We start from the raw sequence: 26669 nt of genomic DNA, 5'->3' as shown, positions 1-26669 counted from the left end.
AAGATTGAATCTTCTGTTGATTTTGCATTCAACGCAACCTGTCTGAACTTGTGTGAGACAGAAAAGGTAATATTTATTTTTAAAGGCACGCGATCTACCTCTATATAAATGTGTTGAAAGCATCCTGTAGCGCTTGCCATCCTGACTAACCGATCTTTGTATGGAGAATTTGTCTTTTTAAATTTCTGTCTTGGTATGTATTTCTCTTCGTCTTTTGACAGATGTCATGGTTCAGGTTCAGGTTCAGGTTAGGGGCTGATGTTGATCATCGTAGCCTCACGGCTTTTTACGCCCCATCTCATTTGATTAGCACAAGGCCTCACGGGCTTCTTTATGCTATGTCGTTATCTGTCTTGTCTCAGTCTAAGTAGACCCAGTTACAATTATCTTGGACCATCAAAGTCAAACCAAATGTCTTTTAAAATTTTGTGATTATCGATAAGGTTCTTGAAGTTGTTGGTATTGGAAGCATACTTGATGTTAGTGGTTAGTTTATTCCAGTCGTTAGTAACCCTATAACTGAAAGCAAATTTCCTTGTGTTATTGTTATGTCTCTGTTTATAAATTTTATCAACACTGTTTCTTGTTTCCATATTAGTATCTGGCGGTGAATCAAAGAAGTGATCTTTTTTAATATCGTCTATACCATTACAGATCTTATAGGCTTGAATCAAATCTCCTCTTTTTCGTCTTGCTTTCATTGAGGGTAATTTTAGGAATTTCAGTCTTTCTTCGTAAGACAAATCCTTAATTTCATGCACCAGTTTGGTAGCACGTCTTTGCACTCTTTCAATAGTAATTGATTGACGTATTAGTCTAGGACACCAGGCAGGGAGACCATACTCCAAGAGAGGTCTTACAAGAGCTTTATAAAGTCGGAGAAAAATATCCTTATCAATAAACGAAAAAGTACGTTTAATAATACCCAGCCTTTGATTTGCCTTGTTAACAACTTGGTTAATATGTCTGTCAAACAGTAAGTCTTTATCAAACGTCACCCCTAAGTCTTTCTCCTCTTCACATTTCACAATATTGGTTATTTCATCGTCGTTTTTCATTACATAGTTATGTTTTGGGTTTGTTCGACCAATGTGTAATACTTTGCATTTGGAAGCATTAAAGTATAAGTTCCATTTTTCAGACCATTCTGTCAAGGAGTCAATGTCATTTTGCATTATGTGTTGTGAACTTGGTGAACAGTAAAGTTTAGTGTCGTCTGCAAAAATTTTACATACACTTGATACTGTCTGAGGCAAGTCATTTATGAATAATGTAAAAAGTATGGGTCCTAAGATATAACCTGTGGAATTCCACTAAGGACCATTGCTTCCTCTGAATAACTATCTCCCACCTTAACTCTTTGTTTTCGGTTTGTGAGAAAATCCCTAGTCCAATTTAATACTTTTCCTGATATTCCATAAGATTCTATCTTTTTTAATAATCCCTGGTGTGGCACAGAATCAAAAGCTTTCTTAAAGTCTAAGTAGAGCACATCAATATCTTCGCCCCTGTTTATCATTTGTGTGAAGTCTTCCATGACTTCTAGTAACTGAGTTACACATGATCTGTGTTTCCGAAATCCGTGTTGGCATTCCGCATACAAACAATTTTCTGTCATATGATCAACAATAGTATCTCTTACATATGATTCCAGAACTTTACATGTTATACAAGTCAAACTAACAGGTCTATAGTTTCCAGGGTCAGTTCTTGTACCTTTTTTAAATATTGGCATTACTGTAGCCATCTTCCAGTCATCTGGTATTACCATTTGTTCAACTGATTTATTAAACAATATGCTTAGCGGTTCTGCTAGCTCTTCACTTAACTCTTTCAGAATCCTTGCTGGTACTGCATCTGGGCCCTGAGCTTTATTTGGATTTAGTTTTTTCAACTTTTGTCTTACAGATTCACTTGTAATTTTAATATCAGTTACCATTTTGCCATTTGATCTAGATCCAGGGTCCAGATTTGGTATGTTATCAACTTTCTCCTTTGTAAAAACACTTGAGAAGAAACTGTTAAGAGTATTGGCTTTTTCTTTGTCACTTACAGATTTCATGCCATCCTTGTCAATTAGGGGGCTTATTCCAATTTTTGATTTAGTTTTAGTTTGGACATATTTCCAAAAGCCTTTTTGATTAGATTTGACATCTTTAGAGAGCTTTTTCTCAAATTCTTTAGTTGCACTTTTGATCTGTTTGTTACATAGGTTTCTTGTTTCAATATATTTTTGATAATCTTTACCATTTTTTGTATTCAAATGGTTAAGACGCTCAGCTGCCAATACAGAGAGTCCGTGAGGGTGTGGGTTCGAATCCCGCTCTCGCCCTTTCTCCTAAGTTTGACTGGAAAATCAAACTGAGCGTCTAGTCTTTCGGATGAGACGATAAACCGAGGTCCCGTGTGCAGCACGCACTTGGCGCACTGAAAAAGAACCCATGGCAACGAGAGTGTTGTCCTCTGGCGAAATTACGTAAAATGAAATCCACTTTCATAGGTACACAAATATGTAAGCATGCACTCAAGGCCTGACTAAGCGCGTTGGGTTATGCTGCTGGTGAGGCATCTGCTCAACAGATGTGGTGTAGCGTGTATGGATTTGTCCGAACGCAGTGACGCCTCCTTGAGAAAGTGAAACTGAAACTGTATTCAAAAATCTCTGATATAAGTTATATTTCTTTTTGATAATCCGCATAGCTTTTTTATCGAGCCACATGGGTTTATATTTCTCTCGTTTGACGTATCTCATTTTAGGAATGTTTTTATTTATAGTTGAGTGTAGTTCCTTTTTAATATATTCCCAACTGTCATTTACATCCTTGTCGTATAGGCATTTCCAATCTATGGATTTTATGTCCAATCTCATATTATTGTAATTTGCTTTGTTCATATTATACTTCATCTCCTCTTTCTTTTCTTTACATTTTTTGTCTGCAATATATAGACAGAAGGCAAGAACCTCATGGTCACTTTTACCCAATGGGGACAAATGTTCAATGTCCGAAACTATTTGTTCATTGTTTACAAGAACCAAATCTAGTATGTTAGCTTTTTGTCCTTTTCTTCTTCTTGTGGGTTTATTCACCATTTGGTATAAAAATGCATTTCGTGTGCATTCTCTAAATTTGTCATCACCTTCACCAGTCCACCCTCCTGTCCAATCTACACTGGGGTAATTAAAATCTCCTACTATGCAGACACAGTCATATTTATGTAGGCTATCTCTATGCAAGAGTTCAAATAGTCTATCATCATTATCTTTAGTACTGTTTGGGCTTCTATATACACAACCAAACAAGGTTTTTTGTCCATCTCCGCTTACAAGATCAACAAACATACACTCTTCAAAATCTGTATCATTCATTAAACTACATTCTTTGGCATTCATACTCTCTTTTATGTACAAAACAACAGCTCTTTTTGGATTCTGATTGTGGAAAAGATCAAAACCTGGAATTTCATATTCAGAATAATTGAAATCTTTTTGATTTTTAGCTTTAGCTTCCGTGATTGCTATTATACTGGGTTTTATATCATCCATTAAAGCAAGTAGTTCATTTTTCTTGTTAAGGAGACCATTATCAGAATTTGTGTACAGGACTGTACGTAAGGTATTTGGTTGAGCTGAATGGTTAAAAGGGCTAAAACTATTTTCATTTTTTGAATGGGTATGTTGTCAGGCTTCATCCCGGTCCAGCATCTGCTGGGCCCAGGTGACCTCGACAATCTCACCCCTGCGGATTCCTATGTTCTTCTCACCCTTTTCTATGCGAGCCTTGAGCTCATCTCGAAGCTCTTTGTTTTTCTTTCGTTGGATGGGAGTGTAGTCGGGATTTATGTAGATCCTGTTTTTCTCTTCCACCCCCTCATTTATTTTGCGTGCCTTGCGGAGGATCTCTGTTTTGATCTCAGAAGATTTAACTTTCACACGCAAAAGCCTTGGTCTAGTCCCCAAGTTGACTCGTCCGAGTCGCACTTGTTCGTCAATGATATCCTTTCTCTCCATATTTGGATAGATTTTCGTCAGGACTTTACTGGTTACCTCTAGGCGATCATGGTTCTTCTTCTCTCCTCAGCGTCTTCTGCTTTGCTCTCCGGAATGTTGGTAATAATCAAATTTAGCTCTCTCTTGTCTCTCTCTACCTTTTCATCCCACAGTTCATTTACCTTCCTCTCCACCACCTTCTCTATCTTCTCTGTCATGGTTATCATAGATAAGCCTTGATCATGTACTGTTGACAACTCTTGATGTACTTTTTCATAGACTTGTGGGGCAACGAATGTATCAAAAGTAGGAACGTACGTATATATCTATCATTGCAACTGGCAGCGACCTTATGTTTATCAAACCTCAATTCATTTACTTGGTCACTGTCAGGGAAGCAACTGCCACATGGCCTCAGAAATTTCTGACATTCATTTTATGATTTCATGGAGTATCTATTCTTTGTTCTTTTTGGATTAGATCATTGAATATGTAATGTATTAAATATTTTGCACGTGACATGTGTGAGATGTACATGAAGGGAGTTCAGTCACTAGCTCTAGCAGGTCTGCACTATTACTTACATGATTCTTTGGGGGTAAATGCAACTGATGAGACTTTACTGAGACATGCTCATCTTAAGTATTTAATTATACTGCTTAGTTATACTAGTTTGACGGGCGCAATAGCTGAGTGGTTTAAGCGTTGGACTTTCAATCTGAGGGTCCCGGGTTCGAATCACGGTAACGGCGCCTGGTGGGTAAAGGGTGGAGATTTTTCCTACCTCCCAGGTCAACATATGTGCAGACCTGCCAGTGCCTGAACCCCCTTCGTGTGTATACGCACGCAGAAGATCAAATATGCACGTTAAAGATCCTGTAACCCATGTCAGTGTTCGGTGGGTTATGGAGACACGAAAAATACCCAGCATACATGGACCACGACAGAGTCATTGGCAAGTTGATGTTGGTCGTGTAACGGAAAGAAGAAGAAGAAGGAGTATATATGATTTTTTTTTTTTTTTAAAGATGCCTGATGTTTTCAAGCCCAACATGATGCTGATCAAGTCTTGACACTATGGCAGCCTGATAGTGGTAGTCCCTGCTCATGTTACACTACACTGGGATTCAGTCCTTGAAACGCTGATAGTGGTATTAGTACAATGATAGTTTTTGTTCTTAAAAACCACTTGCATTGTAATGCCTTTTCCATTGAAAATATGTTTGATCCTTGAGCAGGTTTCTTTAGTCTAGTGCTTTTGCATTTCAGCAATACAATGTCTCAGTTTGACCTGGAGAATGAGATGAAAAGTGCTCTAAGAATGGATGCACCACTGACACGGGGGCCACAGATGAAATGGCAGCAAAAAAACACAGACAATGGAAATATGTCTCTGAACTCTTCTGCAGCAAATGCCAGCCTGGTATCGTCTAATAAAACACCAATGAAAATGACAAATCCGTCTTCCACTTCACAGTCCAAAACTCCATCATCTCAAGAAACAGGAAGAAAAACTCCAAAGTCGGGTATGCTATAATTTTCATAAACAAATAAATATGATAAAACGATAAACAAATAAATATGATAAAATGATAAATTAAACCTGTTAGATAGATTAACTGTTGATTAAGGAGTATTTGAAGTATTTGTCATGAAAATTTTGCATGGTAAGTGTACAGCCTATGTACCAGTCTTTCTTCTTTTTTTAACGCTGTCTGTTCTCTCTCTCAGTCTCTAGTTTTTGTTTTTTTTTGTTTTTTATTATCAGTCTGTTTCTTTCTGGCTATCTCTCTTAGATGCATTGGCATTTCCTGTTCTTGAGATAAAGTTGGGCAAAACTGATAAGAAGCTGGAAAAGATCATTGATTTATGACATGTGTCGAGTCTCTTCACATTTGTGAGTGATTTTTGGAAGAATTTGTCTGCTGTGTCATGTAATTTTTTTCATGGTGTTAAAGTGGAGCAAGTGAATTATCATATGAGTACTCAAAGACTGTCATAATAAAAGTGATAATTAAACCATGATGTGTGTTTATGCATTGTTTTTGCCTGGTTCTGGTGGTGTTTGGTGATGTTTTTTTGTTTGTTTTGTTCTGTTTTGTTTTATTTTTTGTAATCTATGGTAATTCACTAATTGTATCACAGACTTCACCATCAATAATTTTCCAGTTTGAGATTATAAAATCAAAATGAAAATGACTGATCGAGATTTTGATACCCATCTACTGATCAACATCTAGTAGGGACACATATTTTTTTATGACATGGTAATTGTTGTTTTTGACTCACTTGTGTAAACAAAGTGAGTCTACGTTTTATTGTACTATTGTATTAGTTATAAGCAGTTCTTGTTGTAAAGCCCTTACACTGTGATTTTGCAGTCAATTATTGTTTTGTCTACAGCTTCTCAGCCCATGAAAATGGTTATGAATATACTCACATAGCCAATTTTTGTTGGTGCTCTCCATTTTATTGACTCACTTGTGAAAACAAAGTAAGTCTATGTTTTAACCTGGTGTTCAGTTGTCTGTGTGTGTGTCTGTGTGTCCATGGTAAACTTTAACATTGACATTTTTTCTGCAAATACTTTGTCAGTTTACACCAAATTTGGCATAAAAATAGGAAATATTCAGTTCTTTCCAGTCATCTTGTTTAAAACAATATTGCACCTCTGGGATGGGCACAAAAAAAATTTTAAAAAGAAGCCTAATTATATGCAAACTGCATTTACTGTTATATTTATATTTTTTGTATTCTCTAAACTTGGCACTTTGACCTCTTATTCTGACACAACAACAAGAGGAGTCATTATTATCATTTTTTGTTCAAACAGGAACTTCTTTTGCTAAGCATGGAATTTTTATTTATTTTGCAAACGTTTTGGTGCAGATAGTAAAAAAGGGAAATTACTCTGCAATTAATGCTAGGGGACTTAATTTATCACAAGTGAGTCTTGAAGGCCTTGCCTCTCTCTTGTTTACTTTAGACTTGTATTTGACTGATTATCTCATTCTGTAGAACTTTACCAAAAATTTCTAATTTGGTTCTGTGTACACCATTGACTATAGCCTAGTGTAGGTAAGCGAAATGAAAAACAATAAAGTTGGTCATTAGAAATGCGCTGATATCTTATAACTTATTATTCTAATTTCACTATAATTAAAAGTTAAAAAAGAAATGAAAAAAAGAGCATCCAAGTGCATAACAAGCAGGTAACAAAACATCATATCTTTGAATTTGATGCATCTGACCAAGAGCTTATGACAGCTGTTCTGACTGGCAGTTTCATTGAATCTCTGTCTTTCTTTTTGACTCACTTGTGTAAACAAAGTATGTTTTAACCCGATGTTTGGTTGTCTGTGTGTGTGTGCGTCCGTGTGTCTGTGTGTCCGTGGTAAACTTTAACATTGATATTTTCTCTGCAAATACTTTGTCAGTTTACACCAAATTTGGCATAAAAACAGGAAATATTCAGTTCTTTCCAGTCATCTTGTTTAAAACAATATTGCACCTCTGGGATGGGCACAAAAAAATTTAAAAAAAGAAGCCTAATTATATGCAGACTGCATTTACTGCTATATTTATATTTTTTTGTATTCTCTAAACTTGGCACTTTGACCTCTTATTCTGACACAACAACAAGAGGAGTCATTATTATCATTTTTTTGTTCAAACAGAAACTTCTTTTGCTAAGCATGGAATTTTTATTTATTTTGCAAACGTTTTGGTGCAGATAGTAAAAAAGGGAAATTACTCTGTAATTAATGCTAGGGGACTTAATTTATCACAAGTGAGTCTTGAAGGCCTTGCCTCTCTTGTTTATTTTATTTTATTTTATTTTATTTTTCTTAGAGAGAGAAAGAGAGAATGAAAGAAAGAAAGAAAAAACACTCAATGATGTCCTAAAGTATGAATCATTGTGCTTGTGTTTTAATCACAGACGAGTTTTATATTGTAACCAAACGGTCTTTCATAACAATAGATTCTGCATTTTGAAACTAAGTCAGTAAGTGGTATATGTGTTTGTGTTTGCCATTCTACTGTTTCTAGATTATACACAGGTCAGTATTTCATTTTTAATATCATTGCAAATGCATGATCTTTTTTGAAGGTGCTAACAGGGGTTCCAAAACTCCCAAAAAGACGCCAACGGCAGGGGATCGTTTCATTCCCAACCGCACAGCAACCCAGTTTGATGTGAGTCACTTCAAAATGATGCAGAAAGCACAGGGGGACGGTGAGTCACAGGAGATGTTGAGTCCTTCACAGGCAGAGTATCAGAGACTGATGAGTGAGAACCTGAATGGAGATCGTCTGTCTCACAGGATCATGTCCTACAAAGAAAAAGCTCCCTCAGCGCCTGAAGGTATACCATTGATTGAATGTGTATGACATGTGTTTGTGTTCCAGTCTTTCATTCCCTGTTTCAACCCTGTCATTGATTTTATTTGAGCTTCTGTGAGGGACTCTTGTTGCACTGTTGAATTTAAATGATAGAAATTTGAAGCCCAATCAGTCCATGGAATTGTTTCACGTTACAACAATATTTTAAAGAAATTTTGTGCTTTGATAACGTGCACCTCTGAGACAGTGAACAGTTTAAATTTGTTTTCCTTTGAGACAGTTAAGTGTGACAGTTTAAATGTTTTCTCTCTCCTCCTGGTGGGGATGCTGGTGGCTCATTCAGTATAAGTATTAAGTAATATCCCCACATTCTGGAAATTCTGTGTAAGAAATTCCTTTTCTCTGTCTTTTTTCATATTCTTTCTCTTTGTTTCTTCCTTTCTTATTTTCTGCCCAGTTGCTGGTCCACTTGCCTTTTTTTTCTAAAAAGCATTGGATATTTTTTGTCTGTTTCTGGGTCTAATCATTAGGCATTATTACTATGTATTATTTTTTATGTCAAGAACATTTTGTTTTGTATGCAGTTTTAATTTTTTTTTTTGTATTTTGTAGAGGAGACCGGGACAGGCTGCAACACAAAACTTGAAAGTGGTTTTGCCTCTCCATCAAACTGTAATGATTACAGAAAATAGTTGAAAAGAAAATTCAATAGATTTTTACAATTTCTAAACAAGAAACCAAGAAAACATGCAATGGCTTTGAGACAGTAAACAGTTGAATTCTCTAAGTCTTCTTCTTCATTCGTGGGCTGCAACTCCCACGTTCACTCGTATGTGCATGAGTGGGCTTTTACGTGTATGACCGTTTTTAACCCCGCCATATAGGCAGCCATACCCCGTTTTCGGGGGTTCTCTTAGTCTAACCTGAGAGACCAGGGCTGGAAGAGACACTCAGTGGGGCAGGTTGAGACAAGGCATGTGAGACACATGAAATGTCAGTCTCTCTCAGTATTTGATAAATTTAATGAAAGTGACTTAAACATTGTGTGGCTGTTAACTTATTGATTGTCCAGTTTCAGTTTCAGTAGCTCAAGGAGGTGTCACTGCGTTCAGACAAATCCATATATGCTACACCACATCTACCAAGCAGATGCCTGACCAGCAGTGTAACCCAATGCGCTTAGTCAGGCCTTGAGAAAAAAAAAAGAAAAAAGATAAATACATTTAAAAAAAAAAAAGTACTACTACTAATAATAATGTGTATAAGGCGCAAAAACTTGATGAAGTCAACTATAGGCGTACAAAAAAATAATGAAATAAATAAAATATATAACTAACTAACCAAATAATAATAATATGATAAAAATAATAGAAAATAAATAATAATAATAATAATAAAATAGATAAATGAATAAAAAAAAATTTTAAAAAAGACAACAATGATGATAAATAAGCAAATAAATGTAAAAAATGCAGACACACATTCACACATACATATACATATGCATAACAGATATGCACCAAACATGCAGATTCACAGATATAAAAGCACAGTCAAATAGTGAAATACACATAAACATACATGAGCCCCAACACACACACACACACACACACACACATATTACCCTGCACCCCCTCTACCCCCCTCCACTATTGTCCACTATGTCATTCTCATACAGTCATAGATTGAGTGTCTGGTACTGTTTGGTCATAATAAACATTTCAAATAAAACAGAGCTTTTGACTTTATATTGCTACTTCTGTGTACTTGCTTATTTCTTTGCATATATTATATTGTTATGCAGAATAGATAAAGTTCAACTATTGTTTAGTACATTTCAATATTGATAAAATGCTCAACAAATTTGGTACAAACTGGTTGCCTGATAGTGAGACATCCTTTATAAATTAATGACATGATGATGTGAAACACAACAGTTACTGCAGCTTACTTTTCCTTTTAATTTTTGGGACACTGGTATATGCTTAAATTATATATAACAGATCTGTTTACCAGTACATGTGTGCTGGTTGCCTGTTCTCCCACAGTTTGCTGAACCAAAAGTTTTATGTTGTATGATGATGTATTAGGAATATGTCGCACAAATGTAATTGAAATTGTCTTTCAGATACTCCACATTTGCAGAGCAAGTGTATGTGAATCTTTCTTTTTTCTCTGTCAGTTTTAGTGTTTGTCAATGATTTATTTATTTGTTTGCTTATTATGATTATATATTTCATTGTTTATTTGTTTGAATTTATTGCTCAATTTTTTTAAAAGTAAACCTTTGCAGTGGCAGACCTGTATAATGTCCAAATACTCAGTTGTGCTTAATTGATTGTAAAACTTTCAGCTTTCATTTTGAAAAAAAGAATATTCATTGCAAGGGAGGAAAAAAGTATTGGAGTGGTAAAGTCATGGAAAAGACTGGAATGAGTTTAAATTTTGACAGAATGAGATACAAACATGACATGATTTAACAAAGCCAAAAAGTCTTGAAACTTTGATCTAGAAAACAGTGAAATGCTGATCAACCTGTGTTCCTTTAGATGATTTTTTTTCCATAAAAATACACAGAAACATGTTCTCATACAACACCTACATTCACACATTACTAGATTTATGTGCATAGACTCCACTCACACATTACTAGATTTATGTGCACAGACTCACACACACTGACAGGCACATGGCGGACACACACACGCGCACGCACAAGCACACATACAGAGAAACACAGGCAGACAGACAGACAACGAGAGAGACTAGAGAGAGAGAGAGAAATTTTTAAAATGTATTTAATCAAGCAGGAATCAATAAATTAGCGGGTGAGGGGCAGGTTGAGACAGTGCAAAGGCAGGTTGAGAGAGACATTGCAGATCTCAACCTGACCTAGTGGGTTATCCAGCAGTTAAACTGGCATTTATTTATTTATTTATTTATTTATTTTTAATCAAAATGACATCTGATTCTGACTTTGCAAAACTGTTACAGTTATATTCTGAGATTCCTGGGCTTTTCATTTGCCATATTTATTTGAAATAGTTGCACTGAAAACCCTTGCTGATACTATGAGTATGATATTCAAATTATTCAAAAGGATGTTTAAAAAAAAAAAAGAAAAAAAAAAGCTGCTCTTATGTTCTTCCTCAAATTTGGAAAGGTTTTTGAGAAGAAGAAAAATAAAACAAAAGAACAGCAGCAAAGATACTGTGACTAGTGACAGGTTCATTTTTTTTGCTGTTGCAGTGTGCCATGTGTCTCAACCTACCCCAGTTTCCCCTGTGATTATCATTGCTTTGTTTATGTTCAAGTTAGGAATTTTTCCTTTTTATCTTTTGGCAAAAATTAAGAGTGTCAGCATCAGAGGCATGTCCTGGGTTTATGTGCATGAATATGATTGCACTTATGCCCTGCACATAATTATTTGCACTTATGATTGCATTGTGCCTCCTGGTTTGGCTATGTGTGGCTGTCTGGGCTATTACTGTATTTAAGCAACAAAGATAAATAAGTAAGCCTACCATTTGTTAGGATTTGTCTGATAGATAAATGATCATTGTTTAGTCTGTGATTTATGTCACTGGGCCATTTTCTGTTTCTTTAAGGAAGTGTGGTGAAAATGCAATAAATTTAATCATGCTCTTTATGATTGCATTGTCCATGTATCACAGTTTTTGTCTATTCTCCCAACGAGATTTGCTGTCAACTGTATTATGTGATTGTGAATAGAAAATCCCTTGATCAGTTTCTGACTTAGAAGTGCCATGCTCCTTTTAAGTTAATGAGAAAAATGAAAAGTAAGACTTAAAATTTAATCCAGAATTTTTTGTTTTTGTTTTTATGTGGGGTTTTTTTTTTTTAAGTTACCATTATTATATGGTACAAAGTTAGTCATGCTCATTTCAAATTCCATGGATTATTACTACAGCTAATATTGTAATAAAGATACTTATTTCATTTTTGAAGTGTTGTTGCTGCAGGTCATCAAGGCTGTTTGAGAGTTCTGTACAGCACAACAAAAGCGCCAACCAGTTCAAAGAAAACTGTTCGACATATTCCTCAGGTTCCAGACCGCATTTTGGATGCACCAGAGATACTTGATGATTACTGTAAGTCCAAGTGCATTGATTTATTCTTAGGTTGGATATGTGTATTTTCTTGATCAAATAAATGAGCATGTCACAATTCCTTACCTATGTAAAGTAGCAATTTCACAGCACTGACATTTTATCAGACAAGTTTTTAAAAATACACGTTGGTGCATGTGTTTGAGTAATTTGTAGCCAGTGGTTTGCATAAAAAATAAATTGATGGGAGAACATTCTTGTATCAAATCATGTACTCAGATAACACATACAGGTGGGGGTGGGGGGGTTAAAAGAAGAATATATTCAGGCCCTTAAATGTTTATGAAAACTAGTATGTTTACAGGGTTCCTTATAAATTGTAACCAGGATAGAATGATGAAATGTTAAAATCTTTTGGAGGGGATGAAAGATACATGAGTATAGTACATCATTCTGTTCTCAGTGCCTTGGTGTTCAGTTGTTGTTTTTTTCTGAACATGAATATATAGTTTGGTGACAGACCTCTAATCTTTCAGTTGATAAAGAAGGTAGTCATGTCAATTAACCTCCACAGAAACAGAAGTAGAAGGGGGGAAAATACTTCCATATTTTGTGGCAAAGAGATGCTGCTTCAGAGTATCATTGCCCTGTCCACCCTCTGTTTGCACACAGGCCTTCCCAAGGACACACGGTATCTTCCCAAATTTTTAACTAACAGGCTGGGATGGAAAAACCTTATTTTGTGACTGATTTTGTGACTGTCTCAGCCTGATATATTCTGCTGGACAAGCGAAGTTCGAAATTCCAAACTGCAGAAAATTTAATTAGAACTGAACAGATTTCTCTTTCATATATGGAGAAGTGGGATGTATGGGAAGCAGCTTTTTTCAGGAGAATAAGAAGGCTTTGCTAATATACATATATATGATAATTTAAAAAAAGCTTTAAAGCCTACAAAGTTTAAAAGAAACAAACAGCAACAAATTCCACAAATGGAGATACCTTGAATATCAACAACAGCAAGTGATTTTGTAATTTTTTTCTCCAATTGATCCTTCAGTCTTTCTGTTGACTGACTTAGTTATTACTTGATGATTGTGTGAAATATGTTGATCAATATAAATGAATGGTGTCACTGTCAGTAATTTGATGAAGGAGACATTGGGTGATTTCAGATCTGAATCTGCTGGACTGGTCAGTGACCAACCATTTGGCAGTGTGCCTGGGAGGCAGTGTCTACCTGTGGAACGCTTCCAGTGGAGAAATACAGCAGCTGATGCAGATGGAGGGACCAGAGGAATACATTGGCTCTGTGTCCTGGATTAAAGAGGGCAACTATCTTGCAATTGGCACCAGCAATGGGGATGTTCAGGTCAGTTCTTTTGTTAGTTGATTAGTTAATTACAGCATGGAACTTTTGCATGTAATTGAAGATGACTTTGCAACTTAAATTAGAAGACTTGCATAATTAAGAAATATATACATATACAGGTCCATATACATACATACATATATACATATACATATATATATATATATATCAGAAGTGTGGAGTAATAGCTTAGAGGTGACGCGTCCGCCAAGAAAGGGAGAGAATCTGAGCGCACTGGTTCAAATCCCGGCACAGTCTCCAGTATTTTCTCCTCCTCCACTAGACCTTAAGTGGTGGTCCGTGCCCTAGTCATTCGGATGAGATGATAAACCAAGGTCCCGTGTGCAGCATGCATTTAGCGCACATAAAAGAACCCACGGCAACAAAAAGATTGTCCCTGACAAAATTCTGTAGAAAGATCCACTTTGATACAAAAACAAATAAAAAAAACTGCTAGCAGGTAAAAAATACACACACACACAAAAAAAGGGTAGCACTCTTAGTGTAGCGAGCTGAGGGAGAGCAGCCTGAATTTCACACAGATAAATTTGTTGTGACAAAAAAGAATGATATAATAATACATTACAATTAGTACATATATTTTACCTCATAACTCACTCCATGCCAAGAGTTTTTGCCCTTGCAAATCCCTGAAAACCCAGGGTTTGTATAGGATGGGGGAAAAATTCTCAAAAAAACAAATAAACACCCAGAGAATTGAAATTTAGTATGTGTATTCAGTGAATGTTGTTTCATATTTGTGCAAAAAATTAAATTATTTACTCACCATCTTGTTGTTGATCACGGTATTCATTTTTTGTGTATTTTGTAGCATTTTTGCACCCATCAGAAAGGTATACCAAGTGTCTTTGAACAGCTTACAAATGATCCACATCACATCCTAACACTATTTGAGGAACTGAAGACCTAGTACATGCAATGAAGTATGAACAGATGGTGGAGAAAGTTGAAAATCACGCACACAAAAGAAAATATTGTCTCTACATAAAAAAAGGGAGTTCACTGCACACAAAAACCTGATGTACGAGGGTCATTCAATAAATAAGGTGAATTTTTCAGTATAAGGACTTCTAATACAGATAGAAGCTTACTTTTTTTTTCTTTTTTTTTTGTTTTACTTCTTTTTCACATGGATTTAATTTGTTTTGCAGATTAAAAAAAACTTTGAAAGTTTTGGCGATTAACAAAGATGGCCGACCAAGAAGCATGCTCCAGGATTGAACAGCGGTCAGTTATCAAGTTTTTGGCTGCTGAAGGGTTCAAACCAGTTGAAATTCATAGGAGAATGTCAACTGTGCATGGTGCCACATGTTTCAGCCGAAAAAATGTCTACAAGTGGGCTAAATTGTTTAAAGAAGGACGGAGCAGTGTTGAGGATGAAGACAGGCCTGGAAGGCCTACAGAAGTGAGGTCTCCTGAGGTGATCGAATCAGTCAATGACCATGAACGAGCTGGGCTGGGAACTGCTCCCTCATCCCCCTTACAGCCCAGACCTTGCCCCTTCAGACTTTCACCTGTTTGGTCCCTTGAAAGTGTTCACGAGAGGCACGAAGTTTGAAAGTGACGATGAAGTCAAAAGTGTTGTGAGCGACTGGCTGAGACATCAGTCCAAAGATTTTTACGCTGAGGGAATACGGAAGCTTGTGCACAGATGGGAAAAGTGTGTGACAGTGCTGGGAGACTACGTTGAAAAAAAAAAAAAAGAGTAAGCTTCTATCTGTATTAGAAGTCCTTATACCGAAAAATTCACCTTATTTATTGAATGACCCTCGTATTATCACTGACAGTAGTCTTGTCTGGAGTGAAAAAGCTCATGGCAGGTGATGTTGAGTCCTGGGCACAGCTTCACACACAGTGGAACTCCACATTTTGGACACCAGTTGGCAGTTTGGTGTTTTGGTGTGTTGTGGCGCTTGAACAGGTCTTCACAGACCTTGCACTTGCAATAGCTACTCATATCCACTCCAGCCATGTTGGTGATGTAGTCTTGTACTGCAGCTGGCTTCTGTCTTTCAGGACGGTGTCGTATTGTCACACTGACCATGGTAGTTGGCAGCATGACTGTTGTCAGCATGTGAACTGGTTTTTTGTCCTGCCACTTCAGCACAGCAACATGCCCTGCAACCATACACACACACAAATGATCATGCAGGTCTGACTCTTTCTTCTTATTGTTGTTTAGATTATTTGTTTGCTTATTCCCTTGTTTATTCTAAATATTTATGTGAATGGAAGCATAATGTGGTAAGTTTTTTTACATGTAGTCAAAGAAAACCACTTTAGATTTTTTTTTTTTTTTTTTTTTTAATTTTTTACAATATTACAAACAATAATGACAGTGTCATCAGTATTAGTATTATTACTGTCGTTTCTACAGCACCTTGTTCTACAAATGAACAAGTAAAACAGAAAATAAGTAAACATATGCATGCAGTCAGTCACACACACACACACACACACACAGACACGCACACGCACACGCACACAGTTGTACACCTGAGCATGTGACATTGTTTTCTTTCACACACACACACACACACACACACACACATACATACATATATATATATATAATACATACACACTCACCATTTTCAGTCCAATCACTGGTAAAAACACCAGCAAAGTCGTCCGTTTCCTCAGTGATTTCGTTGTCAGTGTTGGTCAGCTGGCACATGGTCAGGACTCGCTTTCCTCTCCACTGTAAACACCCTCTTCAGCGGCCGAATCTATTTCTAGTTCATCGGGATGTGGTTCAAAATCACTGTCGGACGAACCAACATTATCTCCTTCAACATCTGAGCCTTCAGTCTGGATCATTTCCAAAGTAGCTTCAACACTGTATTGCGTTTGACCTCTCCTACCGTGTCGAACACTTCGACGCAATGCCATCTTGTCAAACAACTTGCAGAGCTGACCGAGGGTATGCTTCGTTGTCGTCTGCTAATGAGCGTGTCACTGCACACACACTGTGTGTGTGAATGAAAAGTTGGCCGGAGATAACTTAAGAATCAGTTCTGCTTTTGAGTTTCGTATCCGACACGTCACTCCAACAGCGCGACTTTTCAAAATCCAAATCCGCATATGCGGACAATGGCATCGAACGCTTTGTCCGACGACATCCGCATATGCGGACAATGGCAGCGAGTGAGTTAATAAATAAAGCTCCCAAGATTAAAAACTGGATGCTACATCACAATGCTAAGACAAGGGCAGCAGTAATAGGGTCAATAATGAATCCAGGCCTTGATGTCTTTGTTTTCCTCAAGGAAGGGAAAGAAGCATAAAAAAACAAGAGAGGCAAGGCCTTCAAGACTCACTTGTGATACACTTTAAAAAAAAAAAAAAAAAATCTAATCGTTAAAATGTGTTCTGTATTTGCAATTATAAAGCTTCGGCTTAAAAGAAAAAGAAAAAAAAAGTCCTAATGGCACATTCGAACCCCGCGTGTTCGGGTGAGAAGAAACTGTCTTATCGTGGCTCCTTAGCTGACGTTCAAAAATATAATATTTAAACATGCTTTTTTTTAAAGGGCGATAAATCGATTGTGGTATTCACAGTGAGAACGCTGCTCAGATCATATTATTCTCGTGTATCTTGGGCATTCAAAAAAGGACAATTAAAAATTCTTTTTAAGTCCGCAGTAAAGGAGGCGTGGCTATCGCCGCAATCACACTGCAACATTTAGCCGTTTTCTCTGGATCTAGATAGATGTACAAGTTTAGTTACACCTGGTTGACATGGTCGATTCAATTTCTCTTTGATGTTCATTCTAGTTTTATAGTTTTAAAGTTGATATGAAAATTGAGTATTTTGTTAAACTAATAACATGTAGAGCCAAGTACAAGTACTTCTAAACGTTGTATGAAGTGAAAAGGACTTCATTTTGAGAAAAGTCAAGACTGGAAATTTTTGAATTTCATCAATTCAAGGGTATTAACGCTCATGGTTTATTATTTTAAACTGTGAATTCCGACTGATTCTATGGATATCTTTATGGCATTTTGGGGCATAATCCAGTAAGTGGTGAGGCGTTCACAAATCTTTCTCTGAATAAATATTTAACAGTCTCCTTCTCCAACTTTCCATCACATGTTATCGTGTATTGTCGATTGAATATAGGATTGAACAGGCAGGTCAGCAACTTGAAACAAAATGGTGTCGTTTGTGTTCGCGAAGAATATGAGCATGAGCTTTAAATATGTATAAATATGTGTACACAATTGATTTTTGCCCATGACCTTCAGGGCTCAGCCAATAGATCTATAAAGTCAACTCGTATTGATTTTAGTATTTTCCGAAAAAGACCACTTGGATGAATGAACATAGTGAAAGCCCTGTACACTGAGAGTAAAACACACAAGCTTTTTATGTATTAAGTATAATTTCAAAATGTAATGTTTAAGACGAGAAAGATCAGTTTAAAGCAGCTTAAGTCCCGTAGCATTAATTACAGATTAATTTCCCTTTTTTACTATCTGCACCAGCAAAATAAATATAACTTCCATGCTTAGCAAAAGAAGTTCCTGTTTGAACAAAAAATGATAGAAATGACTGCTCTTGTTGTTGTGTTAGAATATCATATCAAAGTGCCAAGTTTAGAGAATAAAAAAAATATATAAATATAACAGTAAATGCAGGTTTGCATATAATTTGGCTTCTTTTTATTTTTTTGTGCCCATCCCAGAGGTGCAATATTGTTTTAAGCAAGATGACTGGAAAGAACTGAATTTTTCCTATTTTTATGCCTAATTTGGTGTAAACTGACAAAGTATTTGCAGAGAAAATGTCAATGTTAAAGTTTACCACGAACACACACACACACACACAGACAACCGAACACCGGGTTAAAACATAGACTCACTTTGTTTACACAAGTGAGTCAAAAAGAACAAAAATCAGTCTTGGTTTAACCTTTGAGTTAAAAATTGACTTACACAGGAGCAAACAGCCAGGGCGAGTGGGGAGGGGGGTGGGGGGAGTGGTGGTTTTGACCACAAAGACTGGTTTTTGTTTGTTATCTAGTTGCTGGTGACAAGCAGACAACCCAGTACTCCTAGTCTTAGCTTTTTCTTCTTTTTTTTTGCTTTTTTTTTCTCTCTCTGGTAGGGCATCGTTACTTAGCATTTTTTCTTCTTCTTACGGTCAGGTGTGGGATGTGACTCAGCAGAAGAGACTTCGCTGTATGACTGGTCATTCAGCTCGGGTTGGTGCTCTCTCATGGAACTCTTTTATCCTCAGCAGGTGAGTGTGCATACTTGACAGGAGATGATATCTAAGAGAATCTCTACACACATGCACAGTTTAATGTACGCACGTTTTACAAAGCAGATTTAGAATGTGCTGTATTTTATTGTGAAATGACAGTTGATTGTGTACTTGTATAAAAGACAAGGTATGATTTGTTGTTAAAGATCTGTTTGTTCATATTGCTACTTTTTTTGACTCACTTGTGTAAGCAAAGTGAGTATATGTAATAACCCGATGTTCGGTTGTCTGTGTGTGTGTGTGTCCGAGGTAAACTTTAACGTTGTCATTTTCCAAGGAAATACTTTGTTTTGTTTTTTCCTAAGACTTAGTTGTGTATCATTCCGCAAACCATAGCTTAAAACATAAACTTTTTAACTTGTGTCTTCAGGTTCACTAGGAAAAATCAGCATCGTTCAATTTTTGAAAAGCTGAAATTGCAGTGGATAAATCTTAAATTATTGTCTTCTGCTTTTATAACAAAATTCTTGAATCACTCAGTTAAGTCTATATGAATTTCTTAATATATTCTTCACAGAAGCCCTTTAAATCAGTCTTTGAATTTACCCAGTGGATGTCGGAGCGGGAACATCCACCACCATGACGTAAGGGTTGCTGACCATCATGTGGGCACTCTGAGCACTCACTCACAGGAGGTGTGTGGGCTGCGGTGGTCGCCGGACGGCAAGTACCTGGCCAGCGGAGCCAATGACAATCTCCTATGTGTGTGGCCCGCCCAGACCAGTGTGGGGGCCAGCTGTCAACCTCTCTACACCTTTTCACAGCATCAGGCGGCTGTCAAGGTACCTCCTCCACCTGTAGCCTTCGATGGAAAAAAAAAACCCAAAACAAATAAACTGCAGGCAGGAAAAAATACAGAAAAAATAAGGGGGTGGTGCTCTCAGTGTAGCGACACGCACTCCCTTGGGAGAGCAGCCCAAATTTCACACAATTTCTCTCTTGTGTCAAAAAAGAGTAATACAGTGCAACAATACAACAATACAAGACTAATGGTGTAGTCATGTTCGTTGACTTTTTTTTTCCGATCTTTGCAACCACTTAATGTGGATGGGGTGGGTGAGGGTGGGGGGAGTCATAAGTAAAAGGATTTTAATTTTCATTGCATTGTTTAAACAGTAAGCAAACAAACACACACACACACAAAAAGCAACTGACAAATAATGATAGTTGCAATTATATTCAGTTGTAAACATAGATAAAAATTGTTTCTTCTTCCTTGCTTCCCAATATTTTTGCTTATTGATTTTCATGGGTTTGTCAACAATGTTTGCTACATCTGGGGAAAAAAAACCCTAAAAAGTCACATATATTGTTTTAATAGGTATCAAATAATGTGATCAGTTATTTTGTCTTGAAGACACCCTACTAATGTCTGCTGATGTAAGTGTCCATCCTCACTGGTGTACTGATTAACCAAGTCCATAGTGAAGTGTTGGAGTTATTGGGGAAAACATCTGGGTGGTACAGGGCAAATTAATGCACAGTTCAAAAACATATAGATGTAGTTCAAGGTTTCTTGGTGGACATTTCCAGTGGAAATGAACTTTACCCTGGAAATATTATACATAGATCAAGATGTAATGTAATTCACATGGGATATTGTGATTATATGTAAACGTAAATATGATTTGTGTGAATTAGCTGGAAGAAGACTAAGAAAACTTGCTTTAGATATATATATATATATATATAGATATGTTGGTTTTTTTAAGTTATTAATCATAATGTTCAGGTCATTATACAGCCCTGGCACCTTTATAAAATGCATTCCTGGGATACTTAATGAAATGAGATGTTTGTTATCTGCTCTGCTGATGAATGGATGCTAATGATACTGTGTCCGCAGGCTCTAGCTTGGTGTCCTTGGCAACATAGTCTGTTGGCTAGTGGGGGAGGGACAGCTGATCGCCACATCCACTTTTGGAACTGCAACACCGGAACCCATCTCAGTGGTGTTGACACAAAATCACAGGTGGGAAAATGTAAACTGGAACTGAGTTTGCAGTGTATTTCTATTTATCATTTGTTTATCATTTGTGTAGGTCACACTTAATTATTGTAACATGAGATACTTTTTTTGTTGTTGTTGTTGTTGTTTTTTTGTTTATACCTGACACAGGTTGCAAACCACTTTCAAAATTCTGATTTTTATGGACTTCCCATTTGATTCTTTTTGGTATCAGTTACAGGTAATGTCAGATATAATGAAGATCAGTGTCAGACTTACTATGCTTGTTCACTTAGTTATTTAATTAATAACATGTTGCACTTACTTAACTATGACCTACAGCTGGGTCACTGTTAGTAGTTACTGTCATGTATTGAATAAATATCCATAGAGGGGAATATCCATGGATCAGATTCACAGGACTTTGCGAAGCAACACACAAACTCATATTAACTGTCCTCTTCTTATTATGCAGTCTTGTTTTTGTCAGGCAGTTCTTGGAAAAGGGAATGTTTTTTTCCTCTCAGTGCTGCGCATGTTATGCTGTCTAAGCATTTGGCACCAGATGTCAAGCCATGTAGTGCTTCCTTTATTTGATACTTCATAAATTCATGGGTGACTGATTCGGTTTCCATAGAGGATCAAGTGCAATCAGCATATCAATTAAACATAATGAAATTGGGGGGGGGGGGGGGGACCCAAACATGAAACACTTTACAGAAAACAAACCAGATAAATGTTTCTTAAAATACATGTTTGTGCGATCACATAAGGTACTATGAGAGGACAGGTGGCTGACTGAAAGCCATTACTAGTTTATAATAATGATGACAATAATAGTAATAATAACTGGACATTTATCAGTGCTTTCCTCATTGCACAAAAGCGCTTTACAATCCACACAGACATGCATACGAAACATATTCAGTCCTCAGCTCACAATCATGCACAATAAACATATATATGCGCATACAATTTTGTATGTACAATACAAACATACTTACATACATACATTCAATGCACACACAATACAGCGTTACAAATATATCAACACAATCAACTAACTACTTTAATGTATGAGAGAGGGTCTAGAGGAAATGCTGCTGGAAGAGGAAAGTTTGTGTGTGATGTGTTTAGGAAAAAAAGGGTGTTTAAATTTTGAGTGCATATGAAGGTAAATAAACTCTGGGAATATGGAGGTGTGGAAAATATAGCAATGGCAATTGCAGTTATTTACAAGCTCTACTTGAGTATAGTTTATGTTTAGTTAACTGTATGTGTCTCCTCACATTTTGGCAGGTGTTGTCCTTATTGTGAGTCATCTTTTGATTCAGGTCTGTTCAATACTGTGGTCCAATGAGTATCGAGAGCTGATCTCCAGCCATGGTTTCGCCCAGAACCAGCTGGTCATCTGGAAATATCCTTCCATGTCCAGAGTTGCTGAACTCACCGGTAGGTTCTGATGTTGTCTCAGTCATCACAGCACAGCGCATTTTCAGACCCATTGTTGTCTCATTGAAATCAGTTTAGGCACAGCTGTTTGACTTTGAATTTACTTTGTGTAGCAGTCTTTTTTTTCCTATATTTTTTTGTGTTCATGGACAGAAACTCCATTGTACATTCACTTGCTTTTATCATGTATGACCAGCTTTACCTGCCAAAATCCAACAGTATGTTTTGTTCATATGTTATATCTGTGTATAGGTTAAAGTGTGTGTGTGTGTGTGTGTTCAATTGAAAAGTATTTTGGAATATTTTGCATCAGTTAGCTTTTGCAGTATTGTTTGGTTCAGATCCAGCATTTCTCTGTGCAGGTCACACGGCCCGAGTTCTTCACATGGCTATGTCGCCTGATGGAGAAACTGTGGTGTCTGCTGCAGCTGATGAGACTCTTCGCCTTTGGAAGTGTTTCACGGTGGACAAGGAGAAGAAAAAGACAAAGACAAAATCCACCGGCAGTGAGCCTGGTTCCTCGCTAAGGACCATGATCAGATGAGGGTCATAGGGAAAGGATCTGACGATGGTGCAATAAGTGAAAAGAGGAGACTGGGTTGAAATGAGGCTTGGTGCATTGACCATTAAGCAGTAAACAAGTACTGTGAATTTTGCCACAAAAATAAGACAAGGGCTTGCCAATAAGCTAGTGATGTTTTCCATCAGCATGCTAAATTAAAGGTACTGATGATCAAATCTAAAAAACTAGAAAGTTTCTAGGTTTGCCACTCCACCGTTTGAACTCTTTTTGCATGTAAATACTTATACAGAGCATGTATAGTAATTGAAAACATCAAGCATTGCTGGTTTGAAGATGTGCATCCTTGCCTTATTTGGTACAAACGCTATTCTTGTTTATTGCTTGATACGGTGCAATAAGTGCTCAGCTGACTTCAGGCCAACAAAAAGCTTTCAGAAGAGTGGGAACAGTGGATGAGGGATGATAAAGTGCTTTTTCTGCAAAGCCCTCCAATGATTTAGGTGCACAAATTGTTCATGAAAACTGATGGGGAAAAACCATTGAGAATGCTTGTTTTGTGGAACTTGAAGATTAATGAAGCCTCCTTGTTAGATATGCAAGTGTTCAGTATGAGTGTTTTTATCATAATGCCTTTTAATTATATGGCACTGTTGTGATGTAAAAAGACGTGTTTTTTATGGTTTTTTATTTTACCATTTGTTTTTCCTTCAAAATGCTTGGATGTGAGAACTTGAGTACAAATGAAAATTGTACAATTTATTGCATTGGAAGGTGCTAATTGCACTGTTGTACAGGCTTTATCATCAAATATTAAGCTAATGGGAACAAAGATCACACACACACACACACACACACACACACACCAACAACACACACACACACACACACACACACACACACACACACACAAAGAATGTGATGGCTTTTATTTTGCTGATACCCAGTGGCAATCGGTGACAATTATTTAAGAAAGAAAAAAAGTTATGACGGGCTTACTCTTTTAATAAAATCCGTTTGGTGAATTTTAATTCTCTTAAAAAGTGTTCATGCACACAATACTTTTTACACCGCCATGCTTTCCCTTACAGCTTCTGGAGGGCTTGTAACAAAACTGGTAAAACGACATTACACTGGACAGTGGAAATGGGAACTGCAGAACTACTTTTGAGGGAGCATTTAGTGGCTCAGTGGTTGGAAAATGTAGATAATTCATGCATTCATACCTACAGGAAACGGGACAAAATTTCCAACACAAATTGGTCAGCATCTGTATTATGAGGTAAAAAGTCTTACAAAAACGAAAAAGTCTGCTCTTCACATAACATCGGAATGAATTACAACATTTTGTTCTTAATGCTCTATTCGCAGTCCATCTTTCAGAGTGTTCAGATTTGCCTGTATTCATTGTCTGTACTAACAGCTTGCTCAGAAGTCATTTGCCTACTCAGATGTATGCTCATGTGGTACGTTGGCTCAGTTTTTATAATGCATTTTTGTTGGGATATGCATAGTTGTCAAGTTTTGTCAAGGATAATTTTTATGCAGGAAAAAAATAATGTCTGTTTTTATGCACTGTTCACTTATCTACTGAAAGCATGCACCATTGTTACAGTTGATAAATATCTTTATAGATAATCTTTTTCTTCTTTTTTTTTTTTGTCTTGAGAACCCAATATCAGGATGATTTTAAAGATTCTGTTTTAGCAACTGATAGATGTGTTCACTGACCTGAATAACCTTCACTATTTGTATCGCTTGTGTCTTTCTTTTTTTATATATACATATGTACATATATTGTTTAATATTTAGAAAAATGTTTTAAAAAAATAGTGCATGAGTTGGTTCAATTTCTTGATGAAAGAAATGTTACCCGGAATGAATAAAAATGCACAGAAAGTTATGTGTAGATATTGATCTTTACTTTCTTTTGTTTTAGATTGGAGTTTGTGCTGTTTCTGTTGAATGGGTTATTTATTTTATTTTATATGATTTAAGTATATTTGGAGAGAATTCATTTGTGCATTGTGTTCTTGAAATGTATGTGCAGTACATGTTTATGATTCATTCACTGCATACGCAACATCTACATATGTTTTCTTTCAAGCACGCACATGTACACATATGTGACTCAGCATGCAAAACCCCAGCTAAAGTCACAGCCAGTTATTCTCAGCTATGCACAAAAACATGTCATTAGAATCAAAATAATGAAAATCATGATTTTTACAAATTTCACATCTTTGAAGTCTTACCTTTGCTTTCTTTAAGTATTTTAGCATAAAACTGCCTAAAACTAGTATCTTCAATGATTTCAGGTGCATGTGCTGCTGGTACTGCTGCACATATTCATCACTTATGTTGCACTGTTCAATGCTTTGGACTCTAGGCTTTTCTGAAATTATGTCAGCTGATGATGTGGCAATACACTTAATGACTGCAGTGGCAAACATTATTTTGATCTGGGATCTTATGCTGAAGTTTAAAAGATTCATTGCATTATGAGAATTTTTATCTATTTTTTTATCAAACACAAATGTGGCCTTTGTCTCTCATTCACTGTCGCCGTTGACTGCTCTCTATCACGGCATGATTCACTCCTCCACTCACCGTTCTTGAGTACAGAAAGAAAATATGAATTTTTTCCTGTGAGTTTTTTTTTTTTTTTTTTTTTTTTCACATAGAAACTTATAGTTTACTTTGACTTTGTTTAACCCTTTCGCTGTCAGGAAAATAAGATTTAAGTGAAATCTATTTGCCAGGGTTTTTTCACAAAAAACGGGTATAAATTTTCAAAAAATTCTGTGCTCTTTGTTATTGGAGAAAGACCCATAAAAGTATACATTTTCTGAAAGGGAAATGAATAAAGAATACAAAACACATGATGTTTTCCCATTTTATATATTTTAAGTGACATGCTGTTGTTTTGAAATCAGTGGTTTATTTTTTGTCACATTTTCACCTTGTTCATTACACACATTAGTCAGGTAATTTGCACAAAAATATTGTTTTCTGGACAAATGAACATCTGCACACACAAAATCATACTAGAACAACCACAATATAAGAAAACTGAAAAAAATAGTTGCATTGTGACTTCTGCAAGTGATAATATGGATGTGAGGCCACGCCCCCTCAGTCTCCACCCCGCTCCTCTTCACCCCTCTCACACGGTCACTTCATCCAGTTCTCATCAGACCGCGTTGGCTGAGTGCCAAGAAAATAGCTCATACGGTGTCCTGCTAAAAATTCGGTGACCTGTCGTCTGCTAGAGTTGAACAGCCGGCATCACTCACTGATAGTCGCATCTTGGCCACTCTCTTGATCGCTCCCTTTATTTTCTATCAAATCGTCCTATAAATGTTCACCACTGTCTTCTCCTTCGAATTTATGCTCCAATTCTTTCTGAGCATCAGCTAAAGAAAGTAATCTTGGTTGATTTAGTTCGCCACGAGCGCATGTCTTGAGCACGGAGTCAGTCCGACATTTTGTTGAGCGAGCGAGGAGAGGAGCCAGGCAAAGACTGCGGCCAGTAACCCAACCAAAACATTCAAATAAAGGACTGCCTTATGATGCAGATGGTGTTTCTAGCTATGAATGATTCCCCAAGCTAAAGCTACCAGCATTTTTGTCAACGAACTGAATGCAAAGCAGGGAAAAGTCAGAATATTTCGATGACGAGTTAT

At 36.7% G+C, this 26669-nt stretch overlaps 1 protein-coding gene across 3 annotated transcripts; it reads left to right on the top strand.

The window, feature by feature from the left end:
* Window positions 1-3: 3 nt before the first annotated feature.
* On the top strand, window positions 4-25872 carry LOC143280010 (cell division cycle protein 20 homolog). 3 transcript variants are annotated; one of them, XM_076584453.1, is made up of 11 exons: window positions 113-193; window positions 4080-4108; window positions 5258-5514; window positions 8100-8354; window positions 12316-12444; window positions 13578-13774; window positions 18945-19039; window positions 19614-19845; window positions 20910-21035; window positions 22346-22463; window positions 22826-25872. In XM_076584453.1, exons 3-11 carry the CDS (start codon window positions 5265-5267, stop codon window positions 23005-23007), a joined length of 1584 nt encoding a protein of 527 aa, XP_076440568.1. In that variant the 5' UTR covers window positions 113-193; window positions 4080-4108; window positions 5258-5264; the 3' UTR covers window positions 23008-25872. The 3 variants fall into 3 exon arrangements, with proteins under 3 accessions (XP_076440567.1, XP_076440566.1, XP_076440568.1); XM_076584452.1 differs by lacking the exons at window positions 113-193; window positions 4080-4108 and adding an exon at window positions 4-66; XM_076584451.1 differs by lacking the exon at window positions 4080-4108 and having other exon boundaries at window positions 74-193.
* The last annotated feature ends 797 nt before the right edge of the window (window positions 25873-26669 follow it).

The sequence above is a fragment of the Babylonia areolata genome, chromosome 3 (assembly GCF_041734735.1).
Source record: "Babylonia areolata isolate BAREFJ2019XMU chromosome 3, ASM4173473v1, whole genome shotgun sequence".
In the NCBI taxonomy this organism is placed as follows: domain Eukaryota; kingdom Metazoa; phylum Mollusca; class Gastropoda; order Neogastropoda; family Buccinidae; genus Babylonia; species Babylonia areolata.
Note: the sequence above shows the minus strand (reverse complement) of the source record. Positions and strands in the feature narration are given on the sequence as shown.